At 39.8% G+C, this 20251-nt stretch overlaps 3 protein-coding genes and 1 long non-coding RNA gene across 4 annotated transcripts; 2 read left to right on the forward strand and 2 right to left on the reverse strand.

The window, feature by feature from the left end:
- Positions 1 to 6512: 6512 nt before the first annotated feature.
- On the forward strand, positions 6513 to 7198 carry LOC117184014 (uncharacterized). Its single transcript, XR_004469143.1, has 2 exons — positions 6513 to 6910; positions 7106 to 7198. It is a non-coding gene; the product is annotated as an uncharacterized lncRNA (long non-coding RNA).
- Positions 7199 to 9538: 2340 nt separating this feature from the next.
- CSN1a (COP9 signalosome subunit 1a) lies at positions 9539 to 10960 on the forward strand. Its single transcript, XM_001357336.4, has one exon. It carries the CDS (start codon positions 9657 to 9659, stop codon positions 10854 to 10856), a length of 1200 nt encoding a protein of 399 aa, XP_001357372.3. The 5' UTR covers positions 9539 to 9656; the 3' UTR covers positions 10857 to 10960.
- Positions 10961 to 13103: 2143 nt separating this feature from the next.
- Positions 13104 to 14648, reverse strand: LOC4818007 (ATPase family AAA domain-containing protein 1). Its single transcript, XM_001357335.4, has one exon. The coding sequence runs from the start codon at positions 14377 to 14379 to the stop codon at positions 13174 to 13176; it is 1206 nt and encodes a 401-aa protein (XP_001357371.4). The 5' UTR covers positions 14380 to 14648; the 3' UTR covers positions 13104 to 13173.
- A 2535-nt stretch (positions 14649 to 17183) lies between these two features.
- LOC117184037 (uncharacterized) lies at positions 17184 to 17856 on the reverse strand. The gene is made up of 2 exons (XM_033380046.1): positions 17749 to 17856; positions 17184 to 17678 (listed from the first exon to the last, which is right to left on the reverse strand). The coding sequence occupies exons 1-2, from the start codon at positions 17758 to 17760 to the stop codon at positions 17301 to 17303; spliced, it is 390 nt and encodes a 129-aa protein (XP_033235937.1). The 5' UTR covers positions 17761 to 17856; the 3' UTR covers positions 17184 to 17300.
- Between the last annotated feature and the right edge of the window lie 2395 nt (positions 17857 to 20251).

A 20251-nucleotide genomic window follows, 5' to 3' on the forward strand; every position in this document is an offset into this window, starting at 1 on the left:
CCAACCCTCCTGTTGCATAAAATATTCAATGTCTCGTACACGGGAGATGACAAATTTGTTTCCCACATTTGCACATGTTTTTTTCTATTTTTTTGGTGGGCGGGAAAAAGGAATATCTTAAAAATCTTGGAATTAGCATTAACATGGCTATTCCAATTATGTGAAATACGAGTCTAATGTATGCATTGTTACTAGATATAGAAAATATATAAAATATAAATGTTTTATAGATTTTTTATGGTGATGAAATCGACTAGGAATTCTCTTTGAGATATGTTTATGTGTAAAAAGTATTTCATCTCATCTTCTTATATAAGGATGACGCTACGAACTATGTATTCAATATTCCGCTCATCCGAAATTGCTGATTCGACAGAGAATATCTCATGTGCTCAAATTTAATCATGAGTCAGATGGCATGGCTCATCAGGAAACATAAGAAAATGAGACATATCAATGAGAAAAAAATTTGCAAAAACGGAAGGGACGCAAAAATAAGTGAAAATCGAAGCCAGCATGAATATATTAAAAATAATACAAAAATTAAAATAGAATATATTAAATAATAAAATAATACAAAATTAAATGTTGAAAATATTATATTATCGGATTTTCTGAAGATCCTAATGATCCTATATCTGTACACAGATAATTACATATACCAAGACAACAATTATTAATTATATAATTAAATGAAAAAAGCTAATTATTATTATTATAAATAAGTTATTAATTTTTAATTAAAAATTAATTTAAATTAACAAATCAATTAAAATGTTATATATATTTTTTTTGATTTATTTTTTAATAATAAACTTATTAAAATAAAATCAAATTAAATTAAAAAATCAATTGAAATTTAATTTATTTATTTTTTAATAATAAACTTATTAAAATAAAATTATAAAATCAACTGAAATTAATATTTAATGTATTAATTTTAAATTAAAAATGTACCAAAACAGTTTCAATACCTCCTTCATTCTAAAACGAGTGATCTTTCCTTTAAAATTCCATAACTTTTCTCTGAACAATTCTCCAAATAGCCAATTGTATCCCTGAGATACTCTATCTTTTCTTCCTTCCTCTACGAGTAGTGGCATTGAAAAAATGCCCAGCCACAGGCCTTGCGGCCGCCGCCGCCGCCGCCGCCTCGTCTCGCCCTTGGATCCGTTTCGTGGTTTGAGATACAAGATACGAGACGAAACGGAAGCTGGGAGGGGAAATGGGCGGGGAGCAGCAAGCGCTGCTGCAATTTCTGTTTTGAAATTGGCTTATTTAGGTATTTTTTATGCGCTCGACATTCAACGACGATGTCGACGGACGACGACGATGCAGGCTGCTGGCTGCTGGCTGCTGGCAGGCCCTGGCCCTGGCCTTTGTTTTGTAATTGTTTTGAAAGTACGGGGTGGGGGTGGGGGAATGGCATGGAATGGTGGTGGTACAACGGATACAGTAGGCGGCAAAAGTTAACGTCATTGTCGTTGCCGAACTCTCGCTCCGACAGAAGAAGGACGACATTAGCGGCAACTGTTTTGAGTGCTGCTTCCTGTCGGTCCGTTCTTTATCGTTCCAGGACCCTGGCACTGGCATCCCTCCCGCAACCCCCACAACCTGGCGGCTGTTCTTTCAAGTGGCATTCGAGTGGCAGCCAGGCAGCCAGGCAGGCCCCATTGTGCACCATTATGATGAAAGTTTGTGTCGCAAAATGCAAATATTTGAAAGGTAATTGAATTTGAACTTTCTCGCTTGTCCTTGTCGTCCTCGTACTCGTACTCGTACTCCTACTCGTTGTTCTTGTTGTTCAGTTTTCTATGTCTATACATGTATAGACGTGTGTGTGTGTGTGTGTGGTAGGGAAGGGCGGGCTATAACTTTAAGTGCCTCCATATCGCGCTTGAAATGGCATTAAAGCTTCGATATTCAAATATTTGACAAACGGCTTACATGTTTTATTTACCCAATGGCCTGAATGGTCAACAAAACTCCAAAGCCCAAACTAAACTGGTATCCCCCTGGTATCTTTCTCTCTCTCTCTATCCCTCTCTCACTCAATGCAAACATCTCCGCCCTCTCGCACTCATTTGTTTGTACAAAATTTGCACACACATGGACGGCCATGTTTTTGAGAGGCAAAATGACAGAAAATACCTCTGGTCACTCTATCCCTCGTTCTGTCTCCCTCCTGCCGCTCTCTGTCGCTCGCTTTCTCTTTCTCTGCCGCAGGTGCATTGAACAATAAATTTTGCTGAAAGCAAACAATTATTTCTGACATGATTCCCAGTTTTCGAGCTTTTCATATTTTTTTGTTTTGTTTTTTGGGCGTTGAACTTTGTGCAGAAATTCGGTTTTTGTTTTTAATTAATTGCCTTGATTGGGTCATAAATGTTTTTGGGGGATTATTTGACAAAGAGTTTTTATCCATATTCAATTTAGGCGACAAAAACAACGATTCAAATGATAATCAACCGAAAAAGGAAAAATGCCACTGCAAAATATAGTTTTATGAAAAGTTTTAACATTCTGCAGAGGTGGTGGAATTTTTATTTAAAAAAATGTTAATCATTTTATGTTTGGGAGAAATCAAAGAATATATTTACCTTGAGAACTAATGGACAATCTAATGGTTTTATTCATTTTTTTATATTATTTACAAAATAATGGTTAAAACAATAATAAATAAATAAAATCTTTTAAATAATTTTTGCATCTTTTGGCCATTAGAATTTCTTAAATTTTCTCTTTTTATTTTTTACATTTTCGTACAACTTTCTGTAAAGTATCTTTAAGATTCCTTTGTATCTTTACCTCCTGGCAATTTATTTTTAAACACCAAATGGTGAATATATCTTTAAAATAACATTTTAATGACTTTTAAACTATCTAGAAAGTTATCTGCAAGATACATATTTATTTTATCCTATTAACAGCTATATTTTTATGGAAAATTTGTATTTGTTGCTAAAATGACAATTTAATGAATTTATAGCTCTTAAAAAATATCTACAAGATACAATTGAATCTTTACCCACTAAACCCTATTTTTTATTGAAAAATGTGTGAATATGTACCTAAATTAATATTTTAATGAATTGTAAGCTATCTACAAAAGAACTACAGGATTATTTTGTATCTTTATCCCTAAATGGTATTATTTTTAAAAATGAATTTATAGCTAATTTACAAATTTAAACGAATATGTCCTTGTAACAACATTTTAATGAAATTTAAGCTATCTAGAAAATGATCTACAAGATACATTTGTATTTTGGGCTGTGCGGACCACGTGCTGTATTCATATGTCCCTAAAATGACATTCTAATGATTTTATAGCCATTAAAAAAAATTCGATAAGATAAATTTTTATCTTTACCCACTAAAACCTATATTGTTATTACAAAATGTCACTAAATTAACATTTTAATAAATTTTAAGATATATACAAAAATATCTACAGGATTAATTTTGGTATTTTGGTAATTTGTACCTTAATGGTATTATTTTTTCTTTTTAAAACTTGCTAAAGATATTTTAATGCATTTATAGCTAACCAAAACAAAATTATTACAAGATACATTTGTATCTTAGAGTGCCAAAAAGTGCTCCTTATCTTTTATCATATGGATTATTATTGTATAGATCTTGAATAACTGAGAATTATGTTTCTTCGCTGTAAAATTGTGGATTATTATATTAATAGACCCCCTTTCATTCGAATGATTAGTGGAAGCTAGACCGTAGATACATTTTTAATTTACTGAGAACACAAAGGGAATTTAATTGCAATACCAGAAAAAAATCTGAGCAAAAGGATTCTCTTGGTCCGCAGAACAAAGGAGAAAGTGGACAGTGGAGTGCTGTGCGAGGACAAAGGCTGAAGGGCAGGTCGTCTCAAAGTGGACAAACCAAGACGATAATTTCTCCATTTCTACAACTGCAGCAGAGAAAGAGATAGAAATGCTCTCTCCATCTCCACCTCCATCTTTTGGCCTTGTTGAAGGGTCTTCCCAGAACGCGGGGTAAAAGAAATATATAAATGGAAAAACAAAGGACCAAGACGCAGATGCTTTCTCCTGATGGCTGGGAATCCTTTCGCAGCCTTTCCTTTCCTTTCCTTTGGGTCTCCCTGCATTGCCATTAAACGCAAAAACCAAACTTAATTAGCCCCAACAACAAGAAAGAGCTCTCTCTTTTAGTCACCCCCCCCCCCCCCTCACTACCACACCAACCGCTGTGTGTGTGTGCGGTGTGGTTACCGCCTCTGCAACCTGAATCAAGGGGGCGTGGCGGCAGTATCTGTTCCTTCTAACGGCTGCCAGACCTCCTTCTGAACCGCGTCAAAGGCAGCAAAAATATGAGTTAAAAAAGCTTCCAACAATTGGTTTGGCATCCTTCTGTCTTCTGTTGATATCCAAGAATTTAATATAAATATAATTAAATACTCGCATGTTGGAGAAAAAATACCTACCGAAAAACTTAGTGTAGAGCATAGGCACGCAAAACCAACATAAACCACACACTTCAAAAGCAAAACCGCTCTTTTCATTCTCTCTCAGCGAAGTTGCGGTTCTCTCCATTAAATGACATCACCGCACTGCAGTGTCTCACTGCAGAAAGAGAGAAGGCAAGCGTGTAGAAAGAAATAGAAAGAAGGAGGGCAAGCAAGCAAAACGCAAAACGGATATTTCTCACCTTGAATAGACCTTAGACTATGCTACTGCTCTCATCTACGCACTCCCTCTCTTGCACACATTTTACAGAGCAACGAAAGAAAGGAAAAGATCCATAGTTCAGAGCAACAAGAACAACAAAAACTCATTGCTAAAGCAAAGCCGTGCTCTCTTTTCGGATCTTACTTTGCGTGGTTATTTATTTGCGCTCTCAGCAGTACCGAGCGTAAGATAATACACGAGAGAGAGCCACAATATACATATGTATGTACATATATGTATGTAACTTCATCATGGCTGCGCTTAAATCCTCTCAGCAGAGGTGCGCTTTTAACTTTTCGCCTCCGCTGACACCACGTAAATTAAGAAGAGAGGATTAACTGGAATATAATCTTTACGCTTAGAATTTCATTCACACACTCCCCACCTCCCTATACCACCCTCACTGAGTAAAGACAATGAACGGTAGACGATAGAAACAACCAAAACGAAAGCAAAGACGCTCATTGCAGTGCCAAAAACTGAGAAGAGAGGAAACGCAATGGAAATAATGTCGGTTTTATATCCTCTCAGCAAAGGTGCGCTCTTTACTTTTCGCTTTCGTTTTAGGTCATTGCTCTGTCACCACCTGCAGTAAGAAGAGAGAATGAAAGACAAGAAATCTTTGCATTAAAAGAATTTTTCTAAGCTGATGATCTCATCACTGCGCTGTCCATCTCCCCCCACCTTTTTAGAGCATAAGCTCAAGCAACTACACACACACACATTGCAAAAGCAAAGACGCTCACAACTTTTCGCCTCTGCTTCAGTCCATTGCACTCTCACTTTTTCTATGCTGATGATCTCAACAATGCACTGCCCATCTCCCCCCGCCCCTAGAGCATAAGCTCAAGCTAAAACACAAAATCAATCAAAGGTAAAACTCTTGAAACTAAACACACTAACAACGCACTGCCCATCTCCCACCCACGCCTCAAGAGCAGAAGCTTTAACACACACTCACATTGCAAAAGCAAAGACGCTCTCAACTTTTCGCCTCTGCCTCAGTTCATTGCACTCTCACCAACTGCAATGGAAAGAGAGGATCAAAGACAAAAATTCTTCAAATTAGTAGACTTTTTCGATGCTGATGATCTCATCAATGCACTGACCATTTTCCCTCCGTCCCTTTCTGGAGCATAAGCGCAAGCACTACACACACACAAAATGCAAAAGCAAAACGAGAGCTTCAATGCTCTCACCGATTACGGTTCGTTCACCTACAAATAAATGACCGAATGCTGTGTCAAATTTTAGCTCCCAGCGCAGACGCACGTTTTTCCGTGCGGTGGAGTAAAAAAATCTTGAAAAATAGTGGAAAATGTTCGGAAAATTATATAAAAACCCGTGTGATAAGTGTAGCAAGTGCTTATAATGAAAATGCGCCAGAAAAGTCTTGTAACAAGTCGGAAAAGTGGTGAAAAGTGTAGTGAGAAGCCGAAAAAGAGATGAAAAGTGGTCGAAAAGGCAGGAAAATGCAATCCCATGAGTGTGGAGCGCCAAAGGTTTCGAAATAATGAAAAAAAAGATCGCAGCAAGTGTGAAAACGGCGCAAGACAAAATTCAGCAAAATGCATGGCACCGTGCGATAATGTCACCGTTCAGCTTGATTTTTTCCTTTTTTTTCTTTTCTTTTCTGAGAGAGTTGGAGCGAAGCAGGCTGGTCATAAAGGTGGAAAAGGGTGCAAAGCGGCAAGAAATGGAAGGCGATATTGGCAAAGTGTGTGAAAGTGAGTGAGAAAATATATAAAATGTACCGCAGGAACTACATATATAAAGAGCGGAAATATTGAGAGCAATAAATGGCAGCAAACAATAAGAGTTTTTTTTTCTGTGAGTGAAGTTAAGGATGGTCTCAAGACGGCAAGGAGTTGAAGGCGGCAAGCAGCGAAAGGCGATATTGGCAAAAAGTGAGTGAAAGTGAGTGAGAAAATATAAAAAAAAGTACCGTAGGAACTATATAAAGAGCGGAAATATTGAGAGCAATAAATGGCAGCAAACAATAAGAGTTTTTTTTTCTGTGAGTGAAGTGAAGGATGGTCTCAAGACGGCAAGGAGTTGAAGGCGGCAAGCAGCGAAAGGCGTTATTGGCAAAAAGTGAGTGAAAGTGAGTGAGTGAAGAGAAAATATATAAAATGTACCGCAGGAACTATATAAAGAGCGGAAATATTGAGCGCAATGCATGGCAGCAAACAATTAGAGTTTTTTTTTCTGTGAGTGAAGTGAGTGAGTGAAGGATGGTCTCAAGACGGCAAGGAGTTGAAGGCGGCAAGCAACGAAAGGCGATATTGGCAAAAAGTGAGTGAAAGTGAGTGAGAAAATATATAAAATGTACCGCAGGAACTATATAAAGAGCGGAAATATTGAGAGCAATAAATGGCAGCAAACAATAAGAGTTTTTTTTTCTGTGAGTGAAGTGAAGGATGGTCTCAAGACGGCAAGGAGTTGAAGGCGGCAAGCAGCGAAAGGCGTTATTGGCAAAAAGTGAGTGAAAGTGAGTGAGTGAAGAGAAAATATATAAAATGTACCGCAGGAACTATATAAAGAGCGGAAATGTTGAGCGCAATGCTTGGCAGCAAACAATTAGAATTTTTTTTTTCTGTGAGTGAAGTGAGTGAGTGAAGGATGGTCTCAAGACGGCAAGGAGTTGAAGGCGGCAAGCAGCGAAAGGCGTTATTGGCAAAAAGTGAGTGAAAGTGTAAGCGAAAACCATAATAAAAAGGCAAAAACTGAGTGAGTGAAAAGAAAATCTATAAAATGTACCGCAATAACTATTTAAAGAGCGGCAGCCATAAACAGGCGAGACTACGAGTGAGAATAAAAACAATGTAATGCAGCGAACAAATTATACAAAAACAAAGCGACAAGCACTCAAACGCTATAAGCAGTGCAAGACGATATAAGACAGAAGTGAGTGAAAATAAGAACAATATAATGAACAGCAAGAACTAAATAAAGACCGGCAAGCAGTAAAAGCCGAGAAGAACCAAAGAGAGAGTTGAGTCGATTTAAATAAATGGTGAGTCCGCACAACATGGTGTTTATATATTACTTTATTTACTATAATTATAATAGTAATTACTAATTAAAATAAAATATTTTTCTACTGTATTTTGTTTATTTGTTTTGACATATTTTAGCTCTCTATCAAAATCTACCTGAAATCGAAATATTTATGGAATTGTTGAAGGAGGGGATGCGTCCAAAGATTTTGAAGATTTCTTGTTCTCATTTACAGCGTTTCCCGCTTTTTCGCTTTTTCTTCTGTTGCTTTCATCCCTCTCTTTCTCTCCTTTGTTCGTTTCGGGATGACTTTTGATTAAAAAGTAGCCAAAAGCGAGCGAGAGTCTCTGAGTTTTCATGGCCCTTCTGCAATCGGTGATTGATGGCTGGAAGGCGCACTACGGATTTTCCCGGGCAATCAAAGTCACAAAATGTTTCGCAATTGACATGTAATCGAGAGGGGGGGGCAGGGGATGGAATCGCTGCGTAACGGAGGAGGAAGAGCATCGCTTTCAGTTTTTCGTCGGCGCGTGCAAATTTCTAATTTCATTAAAATTTGTTCAAAGGCCCCACCGTTCGATGGCCCGTTTGGCCCAGACGTTGACAGACAGAAATCGGCACAATAGACGTCAGAAAGCTCTCTGTCTCGCTCACTCTCGCCCCGAAACGGCGCAGAGAGGAGGTGGAGGTGGTGACATGGTCCGCTTGTGGGCGAGACAGGCTTTTGGCAATCAAAGTGCGCCGATCAAAGTGGAAAATCGATTTTAATTGCAATCTAAGCGCCCGCCAAAAGCTTCAACGCTCGATTGGCGGTCGAGAGGGCGTACGCTACTGTGTGTGTGTGTGTGTGTGTAGACAGGCAGTGGGCATTAACTGGGCGTGGCATGTCGGCCACTCGGCCCATAATTGGTTCTATTTTTTGGGCGTTTTTCTTCTTCCAATCCCAATCCGCAGTCCAGCGAAATATTGAATCCCAATTTTGATGCTACTGGCAGTTTTCGTGACTAATGTGTCGAATATCGAGAGATTTTGGTTTTTTCAACGCCCCCCCCTCCGCCTTTGCTACTCCGGAATATATGGCACTGCCATTACAACAACGTCGTGTCAATGATTGTCGCTCAAAGGCAAATCAATCCAAACTGTCAAATTTTCACACGCCCAATGAATGGCCCTCCCCCCCCCTCACCGATTGGCGCGGGGATATGGGCAGTATTCCATGGACAAAAAGTGTTCTTTTAAAGAGAGAAACATTAACAAATATCTGATCGAATTGCAGGTTTAAGTAAAATAATAGATGGTGTCTCTACTGCTACTCATATATTCATGCTGAAACATACAATAAAATCTCCATTTAAACAGCAGGTGGCGGCTGTTAAATGTCTCCCATGAAGCGTGGCAATCCGAATCCTTTTAACATACACCTCTGACCGTCAGGTGGTGTGACATCCATGCAATATGCCATCGAAAAGAAGCGAATGTATCTGTATCTGCAGATTGTCCGAAGGCATTGAACATTCCATTACGTAGATACAAATCAAATTGTGATGGGGGGGTGTATGGCATGGAGGGGGTGTAAAGAATATGCAAAAGAAAAATCAAATTACCAGAACTTGAAAAATCGCCAGACATCAGTAGACACATAAATCAGTGGAAACCGAAATCGAAACAGAAAATACCAAATGGGAAATGGCAAAATGGCAAATGGTATAAGAAATTGTTACCGCTATTTAACGGTTTATTGATGCTTGGCTTTTAGCTGAAATTTATTGGCCCCAAAATTGGTTTAAAAATTGTAGAAAATTCCGAGAAAATGTAACATAAATTTTTGTACAAGTTTTCCCCGACCTAAGCACACTCTTCCCCCAACATCATTCCATTCCGTAGTTCCCAACAAAATATATATATTTCCACCCATAAACATCACAACTGTTTGGGCTCTCAACAATGATCGCGGGCACTTTAGAAGAAGCTGTCGATGGTGCCAGCACATCCACAGGTAGCACCACGGTGGCGGCAGAGCCCTCAACGCTACACCTGGCCACCTATGCCAGTCGCTATACGGATATAGCACGCCTCAATCGTTTAAAATTCATTGCCAAAGTGTGCCCCAAGCTGCAAGTGCCGGCCCTAGAGCTGGCCATCAATCATGTCAAGACGTTCACATACAATGTTCAGCTCTACGATGAACTCTACAGGACCCTGTGCGAGGCCATTGAAAAGCGAGAGGCAGAAATCGAACCCAGCGACGAGGTGGTCGCCAGCACATCAAAGGCGTCGTCCTCCTCGGAGGCGGGATGTATCAAGAAGGCCGGTCGTCGAGTGCCCTACGATGCCTTTTGGGTGGAGGACAACACCATGGAGTCGACGCTCCTGCAGCAGGAGCTGGATGCGGAGCTGCAATACAAGAAGGCGAATTCGGGCAGCGCCAAGGTGAGGCGCATACTGGAGGAGATCGGGGACTATCATCTGAAGGGCTATAACCTGAAGCTGGCCGTCAAGTATTACGCCAGGGCCAGGCAGTACTGTACCAGCACCGATAATGTGATCAATATGTTTCGCAATCTGATCAGGGTCTCGATTTACATGGCCAACTGGTGGCATGTCCTCACCTACATCGAGGACGCCAAGAAGTACGCCCTTGGCTTTGAGAATCTCGCACAGAAGGTGCCGCCACAGCTCAACTGTGCCGCCGGATTGGCCAATATGGGCCTGAAGATCTATAAAACGGCCGCACAGTGCTTCCTGCAGACGCCGTTCGATCAGTATGATTTTGATAAGATTGTGGCCCGCGAGGATGTCAGCTACTATGTGGGTCTGTGTGGCCTGGCCACCCTGGACCACGACCAGCTGGCTCTGGACGTCATCAATTCGGTGGGTTTTCGGCCGTTCTTTCAGCTGTCGCCGCAAGTGTTGTCCCTTGTGACCACATTCCATGCCGGGGACTTTGAGCACTGTCTGCTGGTGCTGAACCAAATCGAGGATCACGTGAGATTGGACTATTATCTGGCGCCGCATGTGGATACGCTGTTCGGGAAGATCAAGGCCAGAATTCAAAAGAGAAGGGCCCCCCCCGCTGTTCCCGCTGCCAAAGCACCGCAAAGGTTAAGGGTCATTAACGAACGAAGAAATATTCGCATGGACTGAATATTGATATATTCAATTTTCTGGGTTTTTCAATGGGGTGGGGGGAAGGGGAGGTTCTTTAAGTTATAGTTATGCTAATAAAATTCAAGATATAGTAAATCCTATTTGCATGTATTTATTTTTAAGATTTTATCTTTAAATAACTACCACACCTCTAATTTAATTTTCAGATATGGAAATATTTTCATTTCCAGAAAAATATCATCGTTTTTTTTTAGGCAAATCCTCAAGTTTTTCAATAGAAGGGCTGTCCAGGGGCTCTTGGATGAAACAATAAAAATATTTACCGTATAATAATTACAGACACAACCGAAAGGAAATTATTATTACAAATCAAATTAAATATATGGGTTTTAAATACAAGCATTAAAAAATTTAATAGAATTCACTTTGATTTTAAAATAAATCTATTCATAACTCTTCTAATATAATTCTTCTTCTTTTAATTATAAAACACTTTTAAAATATATATTATTTTAATTTTATTTAATATGAAATATATTAATTTTAAATATGAAATATATTTTTGTTTTTTCAAGTAGAAATATATATATACATATATTTTTTAATTTGAAATATATTTATTTTATGTATGAAATAATTTATTTTATATATGAATTATATTTATTTGATGTATGAAATCTATTTATTTTAAATAAGAAATATGTTTATTTTATTTATGAAATATATTTATTATTTTTATATATATAAAAATAAATTTAAAATATATTTATTCTATATATGAAATATATTTATTTGACTTATGAAATATATTTATTTTATATATAAAATATATATATTTTAAATAAGAAATATATTTATTATTATTATTTTATTTTAAACAAGAATTTATTTATTTTATTTATGAAATAAATTTATTATTATTTTATTTATTTATTTGTTTTATATATTATATAAAAAGTATAAATTTAAATGAATTATTTCTATGGTTTAAATATAATTTTAAATATTCAATTTCTGGTTTCGGAACATATTTTAATTTCCGTTAATACATTTTTCTCCGAACATAAACCTGCTAACATCTGAAGTACATTTTCCCATCGCTTTTATTGTTTTCCCTTATAATTTTATCATCCGCTCAATAACCAAAAGTCACAGAGCAGCACCAGGAAGGGCCCCCCACCCCCCCCATCCCCCCCAAGGGTGATGCAAATCTGTGTGTATGTTTTTTTTTCCGTTCCGCTTAGATATTTTAAGTTTTAAGGGAGATGCTGGGAAATCTTGGAAGTGGACAGGATGTCGTTGTTGTGGCATCGTTGCATAGAAATCCCCACACCCCCCCCCCCAAAGTTTCCATGCCGCCAACGGCAGTCAATTTTCTTGTTTACAATGGAGCAGGAGCACACACACACACACACACACACACGGGGCGGGGACACACACACGCACACACAATGGCAAATAACAAACAATTACAACATCGCAGGCGTTGTCTCCTTCTGCCTTGTTGTTGGTGTTGTTGGTTTTTCGCCGCAATAAATACAATTTGCATGACAAAATAGCAAACAACGGCAGCTTTTCCATGAATGTATGCATCTCTGTGAGGGTGTGTGTGTGTGTGTGTGTGTGGGGGGGGGGGGGGTGGGGGGGGAGTGCATGTGTGGGGAAGCGTCTGCAGGTTCACTCAGCCAAACAAAACTACACACAAAAACAAGTAGAAACGTAGAAACATCTCCGATATTCAGAGCCAAGGATACACCCTGTACTTGGATAGCCGGGAGAACTGGAAAACCTAGAATATTTTGGACTTATAGAGTATTTTTGAGTTCAATCCAAAGACGAGAGACGAGGCACGACCAATTCCAGCTACAAAATACACAGTCTTTCATTTGGCAAACAGAGAGACGATGTTAGAGAGACTTAGACGATTTATCTTCCCTTGGAGAACCAATATACCCCTGCTTACTCTGCAGCTACAGGGTATAACAATCAACTGGCCCGTCCAATGCAGCAACAACAACAACAACAACAACAACAAGGGCTGCTGCAAACGAGGAGAGGCCTGGCAGTTAGGCTGCCACTGCCACTGCCACTGCCACTGCCACTGCGGCTGCTACTGTGGAACAACTTATGAATATTCAATTTTACATAAAAGATTTTTTGTTGCTGGTGTCCTTTTGCAGGCTCTGCCTGCCACTCTGCCTTGCAGCCTGGCTCCTTCATGCATGGCATGAAATGTGAAAAATATTGGCCAGGTCGATACCAAAAACAAAAAAGATGAAGGGGTTCAGAAGTTGTATAGCAAAGGAGTTGTATTTCCAACACTAGAAGAAAACGATGAAAAAAAATAGGTCCATCACATATTCGTAGCTTTCACTCGATAGTTCTTGGGCTGGCTTTGGGTGGGCGACGACGGCGGCGACGGCGGCGACGGGTACTTGGATTTATTCATCGCCGTCAGCGCTTCGAGGAGATCCCCCATGTGCAGCTCCAGGTTGAGGCAGTCCCTGATGGTCTCGTCCTCAGTCGTCAGAGTGTCGCGCATAAACTTGCGCATGCGATGGTGGCAGGCTTGACGGCACAGCTCCTTCAGATCGCTGCCAGAGAAGCCCGCCGTCTGCGTGGCCAGCACATTACAGTCCACCGAAGGATGGAGCTGTTCGTCCTTCAGGATCAGATGCAACAGCTGCTCGCGCTGGGTCGTATCGGGCATGCCAATATAGAACTTAGCCGGCATGCGTCGAATGATGGCCTTGTCCAGGTCCCCGGGCCGATTGGTGGCACCCAGGACTATCACAGCCGAGTTTTGGGACGTGACCAGGCCATCCCAGAGCCGCATAAACTGGGTCTTCATCATGGCCGTGGCCTCGTGATCATTTTGGCGCCGTGCACGCAACAGGGAATCGATCTCATCGATGAATATGATGGCGGGCTCCAGTTTCCTGGCCAGCGAGAAGACGGCGGCGACCAGCTTCTCGGATTCTCCGTACCATTGGTCCGTGAGTATGGCCAAATCGACATTGATGAATCGCATGCCCGCCTCCTTGGCAATGGCCTTGGCAATCAGTGTCTTGCCACAGCCGGGCGGACCGTGGAGCAGCACCCCCATGGGGGCACGCCACAAATGCGATTGCTTTAACAGCTCCCGGTGTCGCACGGGCAGCACCACCGTCTCCTTCAGCTCCTGGACAATGTTATCGAGACCGGCTATATCGCTCCAGTGGATGTCTATGTCCTCGGGTACGACCAGACCAGCGGCAATAAGCATCTCATGCTCGGTCAAGTCATCAATTTCCACCTGTGGTCCACCAGATTTCTTCACGCTTTCAACCAATTTTTTCAACTGCTTCTGGGCCCGCTTCTTGGCCTCCTTGCGGGTTTTGTCAACGAAAAAAGCGTTGTCCATAAGGCAGGTAACTCCAGTCCACAGAAGGTATCCACCTATTAAAATAAAGCTCGCTTTCACCGCATCTAAGAAGAGATTTCCGCGTGAAAAGTACGACGATTGCTCAACGCGACGCGGCGACATTTTGTTTAAAAAATAGTCGCCAATTGTATCCATTGGTGTGCAAATATTTTTGGAACCAGAGAAGAGATGTCTACAGATTAGATTTCTACTAAAACGGAAGGCACTAAACTGAGCCGGAAATAAAAGTAAATAAATGGCCTACTGCGTGGTTACGAAATGCACTAAAAGTGGAAAAACATGTGGCAGCCCCTATCAGCCAATACGGCATCCCTGCGGTATATTAATAAGCCATAAATGTACGGCCACACTGGAATATAATACCGAATAATACCGAATATACGGCGACTGAGGAAAGCATGTAGATCGAAGCTCGATCTTTCGAAATGGCGCTTCAAAGAGAGGAAGTTGAGTTCGTTTCACTGTCACAAATATATCACAAAATGATTAAAATTCCATAGCTTCATGATTTATAGCAGGTATCATAATGTAATACAATTAAAATAAAATCAAATACAAATATTTTGAATTAAATCTAAAAATTATGAAAAAAACACAAGAATTTTCCTTCTTTTTAAAGGCAGAACAAAAAAAAAAAACAAAAATAGAAAATAAATATAAAAAAAAATAATTAAAATTTAAATTGAAATTAAATTTAAAAAATTTCAAATAAAAAAATATAAGAAAAAAATAATACAAAAAATATTAAATATATTATAAAAAAATGTATATCGAAATAAAAGCTATAATAATAAATAATAGAAAGATACAAACATAATATATAACATAAATTTAATAAAATAAAAAAGTGTTTAAAAAATTATAGTAAATATAAATAATAAAATTATAATAATGATAAATATGATATGAAGAAAAATTAAATATCAATCAGTAAATTGATTAATAATTCTAATTTTTGTTCTTAATATATTATTTTTTTTATTTTTATATTTCTTATATTTATATATAAATGTTTTTTTTTTAAATAAAAGTTAATCCTCTTGCAGGATAGCTCTCTAAAAAGTAGGGTAGCACTTTTTTCAAAATCATATTTATTTTTTGTGATCTCTGGCTTATAGAAAATTGTGCACCTTTCCTGAAGAACGATTTCTGTCAGTGTATCTGCGTTTTAATTTCTGTTGAACTTTTCCTGTTTTGCCCGTAGCTCTCTCTGTCTCCCTCTATCCGGTGCGAGGACCTGCGAAGAAATGTAAGCCAACAAAAGCCAAGAACAAAAAAAAACAAAAAAAAAAAGAGTTGAGAAAAGTACAGCATAGAGAAGGGGCAGGGACTGCGGGCAGAAGATGTTTTCTAGTTTAAGCATCTTTTTAGCGGAAGTCAATGTAACAAAAGATAAACTTGTCCAGCCAGCTGCCAGTTCCTTGTACTCTCCAGTCCGTAGTCCTCCTCCAAGGATGCTGTCGGTATTCCAGCAGCAGCGGCAGACTAAAGGCCAAGGCATAAGACGGTCAAAAGTATTAACTAAACACTGCAGCAATTTATCTTGGTACCCCTTTCGCCGACCCGAACCGAACGTAGGTCAGTTATGCGCTTTGTCTTAAAGTTTATATATTTTTTTTTATTTTTTTTTATTTTTTTTTTGTTGTTTCCATCCCAGAGCCCAGACCGCTGAAGAAAATCGCTGTGCTGTGCAGGAGCTTCCTTCCGCATTACAAAAGAATTACTCAACACAATGTCTGGGGCAAAGTTTTCTCAGCCAGCCCCCAGATCAGTTTTTGCCACCCATCTCTACCTCTTTTTTTCCCCTGTGTTCATCCACCATAATCCCTTTTGTATATACTCCAACCAATTGTTTTAGTTGTACCATTTTCAAGACGCTTTAATTTCGAATATTTCTAGTGCCTAAAGACTGTATTATTTTTCTCAAAAAATTAATCTCTGATTCTCTTTTTAATGGGTATTTTGTACCAAAAAATTACCTAGATGATGGCCTTATGCTGCTCAAAGAAACCTCCTTGAATGTGATCCAGTCTTGACCAAACGGAAGTGGGGAAATAGGAGACCTCGTCCTAGAGGAAATCACCTGCAGCCATGAATGGCCGTCTTGGGTGCAATTTCCAGTGCGCTCTTTAAGCTCGTTAGCGTCCCGGAGAATGCCGTCCTTTATGTTGGCAATCCTCCTACTACTCCTCCGTCACTCCGCCACTCCGCCACTCCGGCACTCCTTTGTCGCCCCATTCTCTTTCTCTTGCGAGAGCTACTTTTCAAGAGTTCATAAAAATCACTTCAACTGTGTGCAATATTCCATGATTTTGAGCGTCAATCTTTTGAGCGTCGCTTTCCCCTGCCCTTCCCTTCCCCTTTCGCCCATAGTTTGGGCCTGGCCCTTCCTTTCAGTCCCCCTTTCGAGTCTTTTGTGGAGCAGCAGCCAAGTTCGTTCTTTCGTTCTGCTGCACACACGAAAATTTAATTATGTTGTTTTGTTGCTGTTGTACGGTACATTGTTGTGCTGCTGCAACGGTGGCCGACTTTTGTCACAGTCTCGTAATATAAAATACATCAAGAAAGCCCTAGATACTTTGACAGATGAATAGATACTCTCCAAGACCAGAGATGCCTGCATTTTGATTGGAATATACCAAGAATAGTGGAGGAGCTGCAGATACAGATGGATCGTTGCTATATCGTTATGGATAGAAAGTCTTTGATAGGTTTAAGCCATCATTTAACCCTCTTTCGCCTTTTTCACTGCCTTTGGCATGATGCCCACCCTTTGCTTACACTTTTCCCATCACAATGGATGTCCTAGAAACAGGGAAATGTAATCAGATATGAGAGAAGACCAAAAAGTAAAGAAGAAATGTTTAAATGAAAGGTATTTTTTAGCCTTAGGGATAGGGTATTAATAGAAGACCCTTGGGTTTCCAATAATTTATAAAATACCTCTTTTTTTTTTGTTCATTGAATTTCTTTAATGTCTTTAATCCCGAGGGCCTACATTAAGCTCCGGAATCGCCATCTACCATTATGAAAAAGTGTATCACTGCGCCTTCCGATTATTGTCTTAATTTTTCTAGAACTGCATCGAAATCAGGAATATCTTCATCAATATCTGGACTGTTACCAGGCAATGGTGCGACAGTGGATGGTTCGGCAGTGGCTCCAGCACTGGCTCCAGCACTGGGTGGTGGCTGTGATCCTGGAGTAGTTGTTCCTCCACAGATAGTGCATGTTGCTCCGCAGGGATATACTACCGCGGGGTATCCACCAAATATAGGCCAAGTTACCCAATTATGACCTCTATAAAATGTTGAGGCAATATACTGCCCATTTAAGAGCCTTACGTCCCAGCCCCAGCCCCGTCTGTAGTCAAAGTTCTGTTCCTGATGGGTCCTTCCAATGGTCACCATCAAGGCAAAAACAAGTAGAGTCCACTGCAGATATATATTTTCAAATATTGTTTTAATAATCGATTAAAGTCGCTCTTAAGTCAACAAGCCTTACCATTAATTTCATTTCGATTTTGGTATCAATTATGTGAATGTTTTCCTATGAGAAGCCCCTTCTTATACGGGATGGAGAGGCCATAGAAAGCTCTTATCAACGATAAGGTTCCACACGAGTTCACAGGTCGATTCACTGGAAATTGATAACCGAATAAACTTGAACTGAAACCTTTTAGCTTTTGCGATACCGAAAATATTGTTTCTTTGTAAAACACGTAAAAATAATCACGATAACCCAAGGTTCAAAAGATGATGCCATTAATTCGCGCAGATCAATTTGTTTTTGTATAAATATCGCGCACTTTCGATGTTTTTCGGAAGCATAAATGGACATGAAATTATTGGTGAGTAGAGCAGGAAAGAGGATCAATGGGGACCTACGCGGTAGAGTAATCCCTTACCTCCTTTGATTCCTTTTGAAATGCAGGAATCCGACATACCCAATTTATAAAAATTCTTATATTGCAGATAATATTATTATTTTGTTTGATGGGCACTGCTCTGGCAAGGCCAAATGGCGGGGGATGTCAATCCCGTCGCACGTATCAAGGCTCAAACTATCCTGGGGTACCAATGACTCAAGGATATCCAAATTATCCACAACAACCATGGAACCAAGGTTCTAGTTATCCTGGAGGTCCAATGGTAGGAGGGCTGTATTATGGATGATGGGAATGATTGCCGTATTATGATTTATTCAGTCATTCAATCAGTTGTAAGATTGTTGATCCTAAACTGCTGTCAATAAATCATAGATGATTGCTTATAGGCGTATGTTATTTATGGTTCAAACAGCAGGCCAGAACGAACAGTCTGTTCGTCTTTGAGTTCGGCTTCAATGGGTTTGATTGAAGCCGTGTTTTTCGATCCCACAATTGAACCTCTACTCACCTCTACTTCCTGGAATACCAAGGAAACCATAAAACCCCTAAATTTCACCTGAATTTCTTATGGATGGCAGAAGGAAATGTTTCAATGAAGCTAATGTTTGATGGCGATTCTGGGATCTCCTAATGCTAGAACTTTTCCAAATCTCTTGGGGAGAAACACACTCGTAGAACAGCAACCATTGTCTCAGTACTTGTTTTATTATCTGGTCTAAAAATAGCCCTTATCCTGTCTCTGTGTGTGTTTGGGGCTAATTTATTCGAATAATTTGATTTGCAGGGCATTAAAATTTACGATTGCACTGCGGCCTGTGTGGGGTTTTATGTCTATGGCAGTCGTAAAAGACTTGCTGCACCAGATGAGGCCACTTCCCGGCTAAAAGTCATAATTGAGCCAAGACGAACTTTACGAGAAGCGATTTGCCGCCTAAACCCCACACCATACCACACTGTCAGCCCTTAACAATCAATTTACATATATGCAGAGGAGTTCTGAGACATTCAGTGGATAAATTTTAATGCAACGCACGCCACACTTTTGCAGGCTAATTCAAAGGCCAGCCAGCTCTTGAGACTATTAGCATAATCCCAGTTTCGAGGCCAAAGACAAATCCATCAAAGTTTCTGAGTATCTCAGCATCTCAGTTGATGATGATGGGAATGGGGGAATGGGGGAATGAGAATGAGAATGGCAAACGTGTGGCATAATAAAACTAACAATCGTAAACCGTGCCACTCTCGACAGGCAGTCTGACAGGCAATTTATGTTCTCATTTGCCGGAGTCGTTTCTCGGCAAATCACTTGGGTTGAGGTAGTTCCTTAAACATTCGGTAAAATGCACTTTAATATGGAATTTACTTGGAGCTTTTCAAAATGGTATTCACAAATAGTTGGCAGTTTTTTAAAGATAAACGAGGGGGAACGTTGTGAGTTGCTGCGGACACCGCAACTCTACGGTTATACCCGATACTAAGTCAGTATGGCTCTCCTCCAGCAGGCGGCATCTAATATTAAACGACACGACAAAGAGTGCGTGCGAGAGAGACAGAAAATCAGTCTGAGCGTGACGTCGGGCGCTGCGTAGCCAATGCAAATTGATTTGTTCCTTTTGGCTATAAAAATTATCTGATCTGATCCAGATTCAGCAATCTGATAGATATGGTCATTATCTATGATTCTGCGTTTTTAGTTTTCTCAAATCTGCAATATTGTGGATGCAACAGATTTTCGTCCTTTGTGGGGGCGGAAGGGGGTGGGGCGAAATTTTGAGATATACGTTTTATAGTGACATCTAACAGGAGTGCGGATACTAAATTTGGTTGCTCTAGCTTTAATAGTCTCTGAGATTTGTGAATATCCCCAGATTTGCATCCTTTGCGGGGGCGGAAGGGGGTGTGGCGAAATTTTGAAACAAACTCGTCTCGGTCCGATATATTAGGAGTGTGGATACCAAATTTGGTTGATCTAGCTTTAATAGTCTCTGAGATCTAGGCGCTAATGTTTTACTCTAAGCAAAGCCGCCTATGCTACGTGTGTGTTAGAGAGAGACAGGGCGAGAAAAAATGAAATTGTTTTCTTGATGCTGGCTATAATAATAATACGATCCAATTCAG

Source organism: Drosophila pseudoobscura, chromosome 4 (genome assembly GCF_009870125.1).
Source record: "Drosophila pseudoobscura strain MV-25-SWS-2005 chromosome 4, UCI_Dpse_MV25, whole genome shotgun sequence".
NCBI lineage: Eukaryota > Metazoa > Arthropoda > Insecta > Diptera > Drosophilidae > Drosophila > Drosophila pseudoobscura.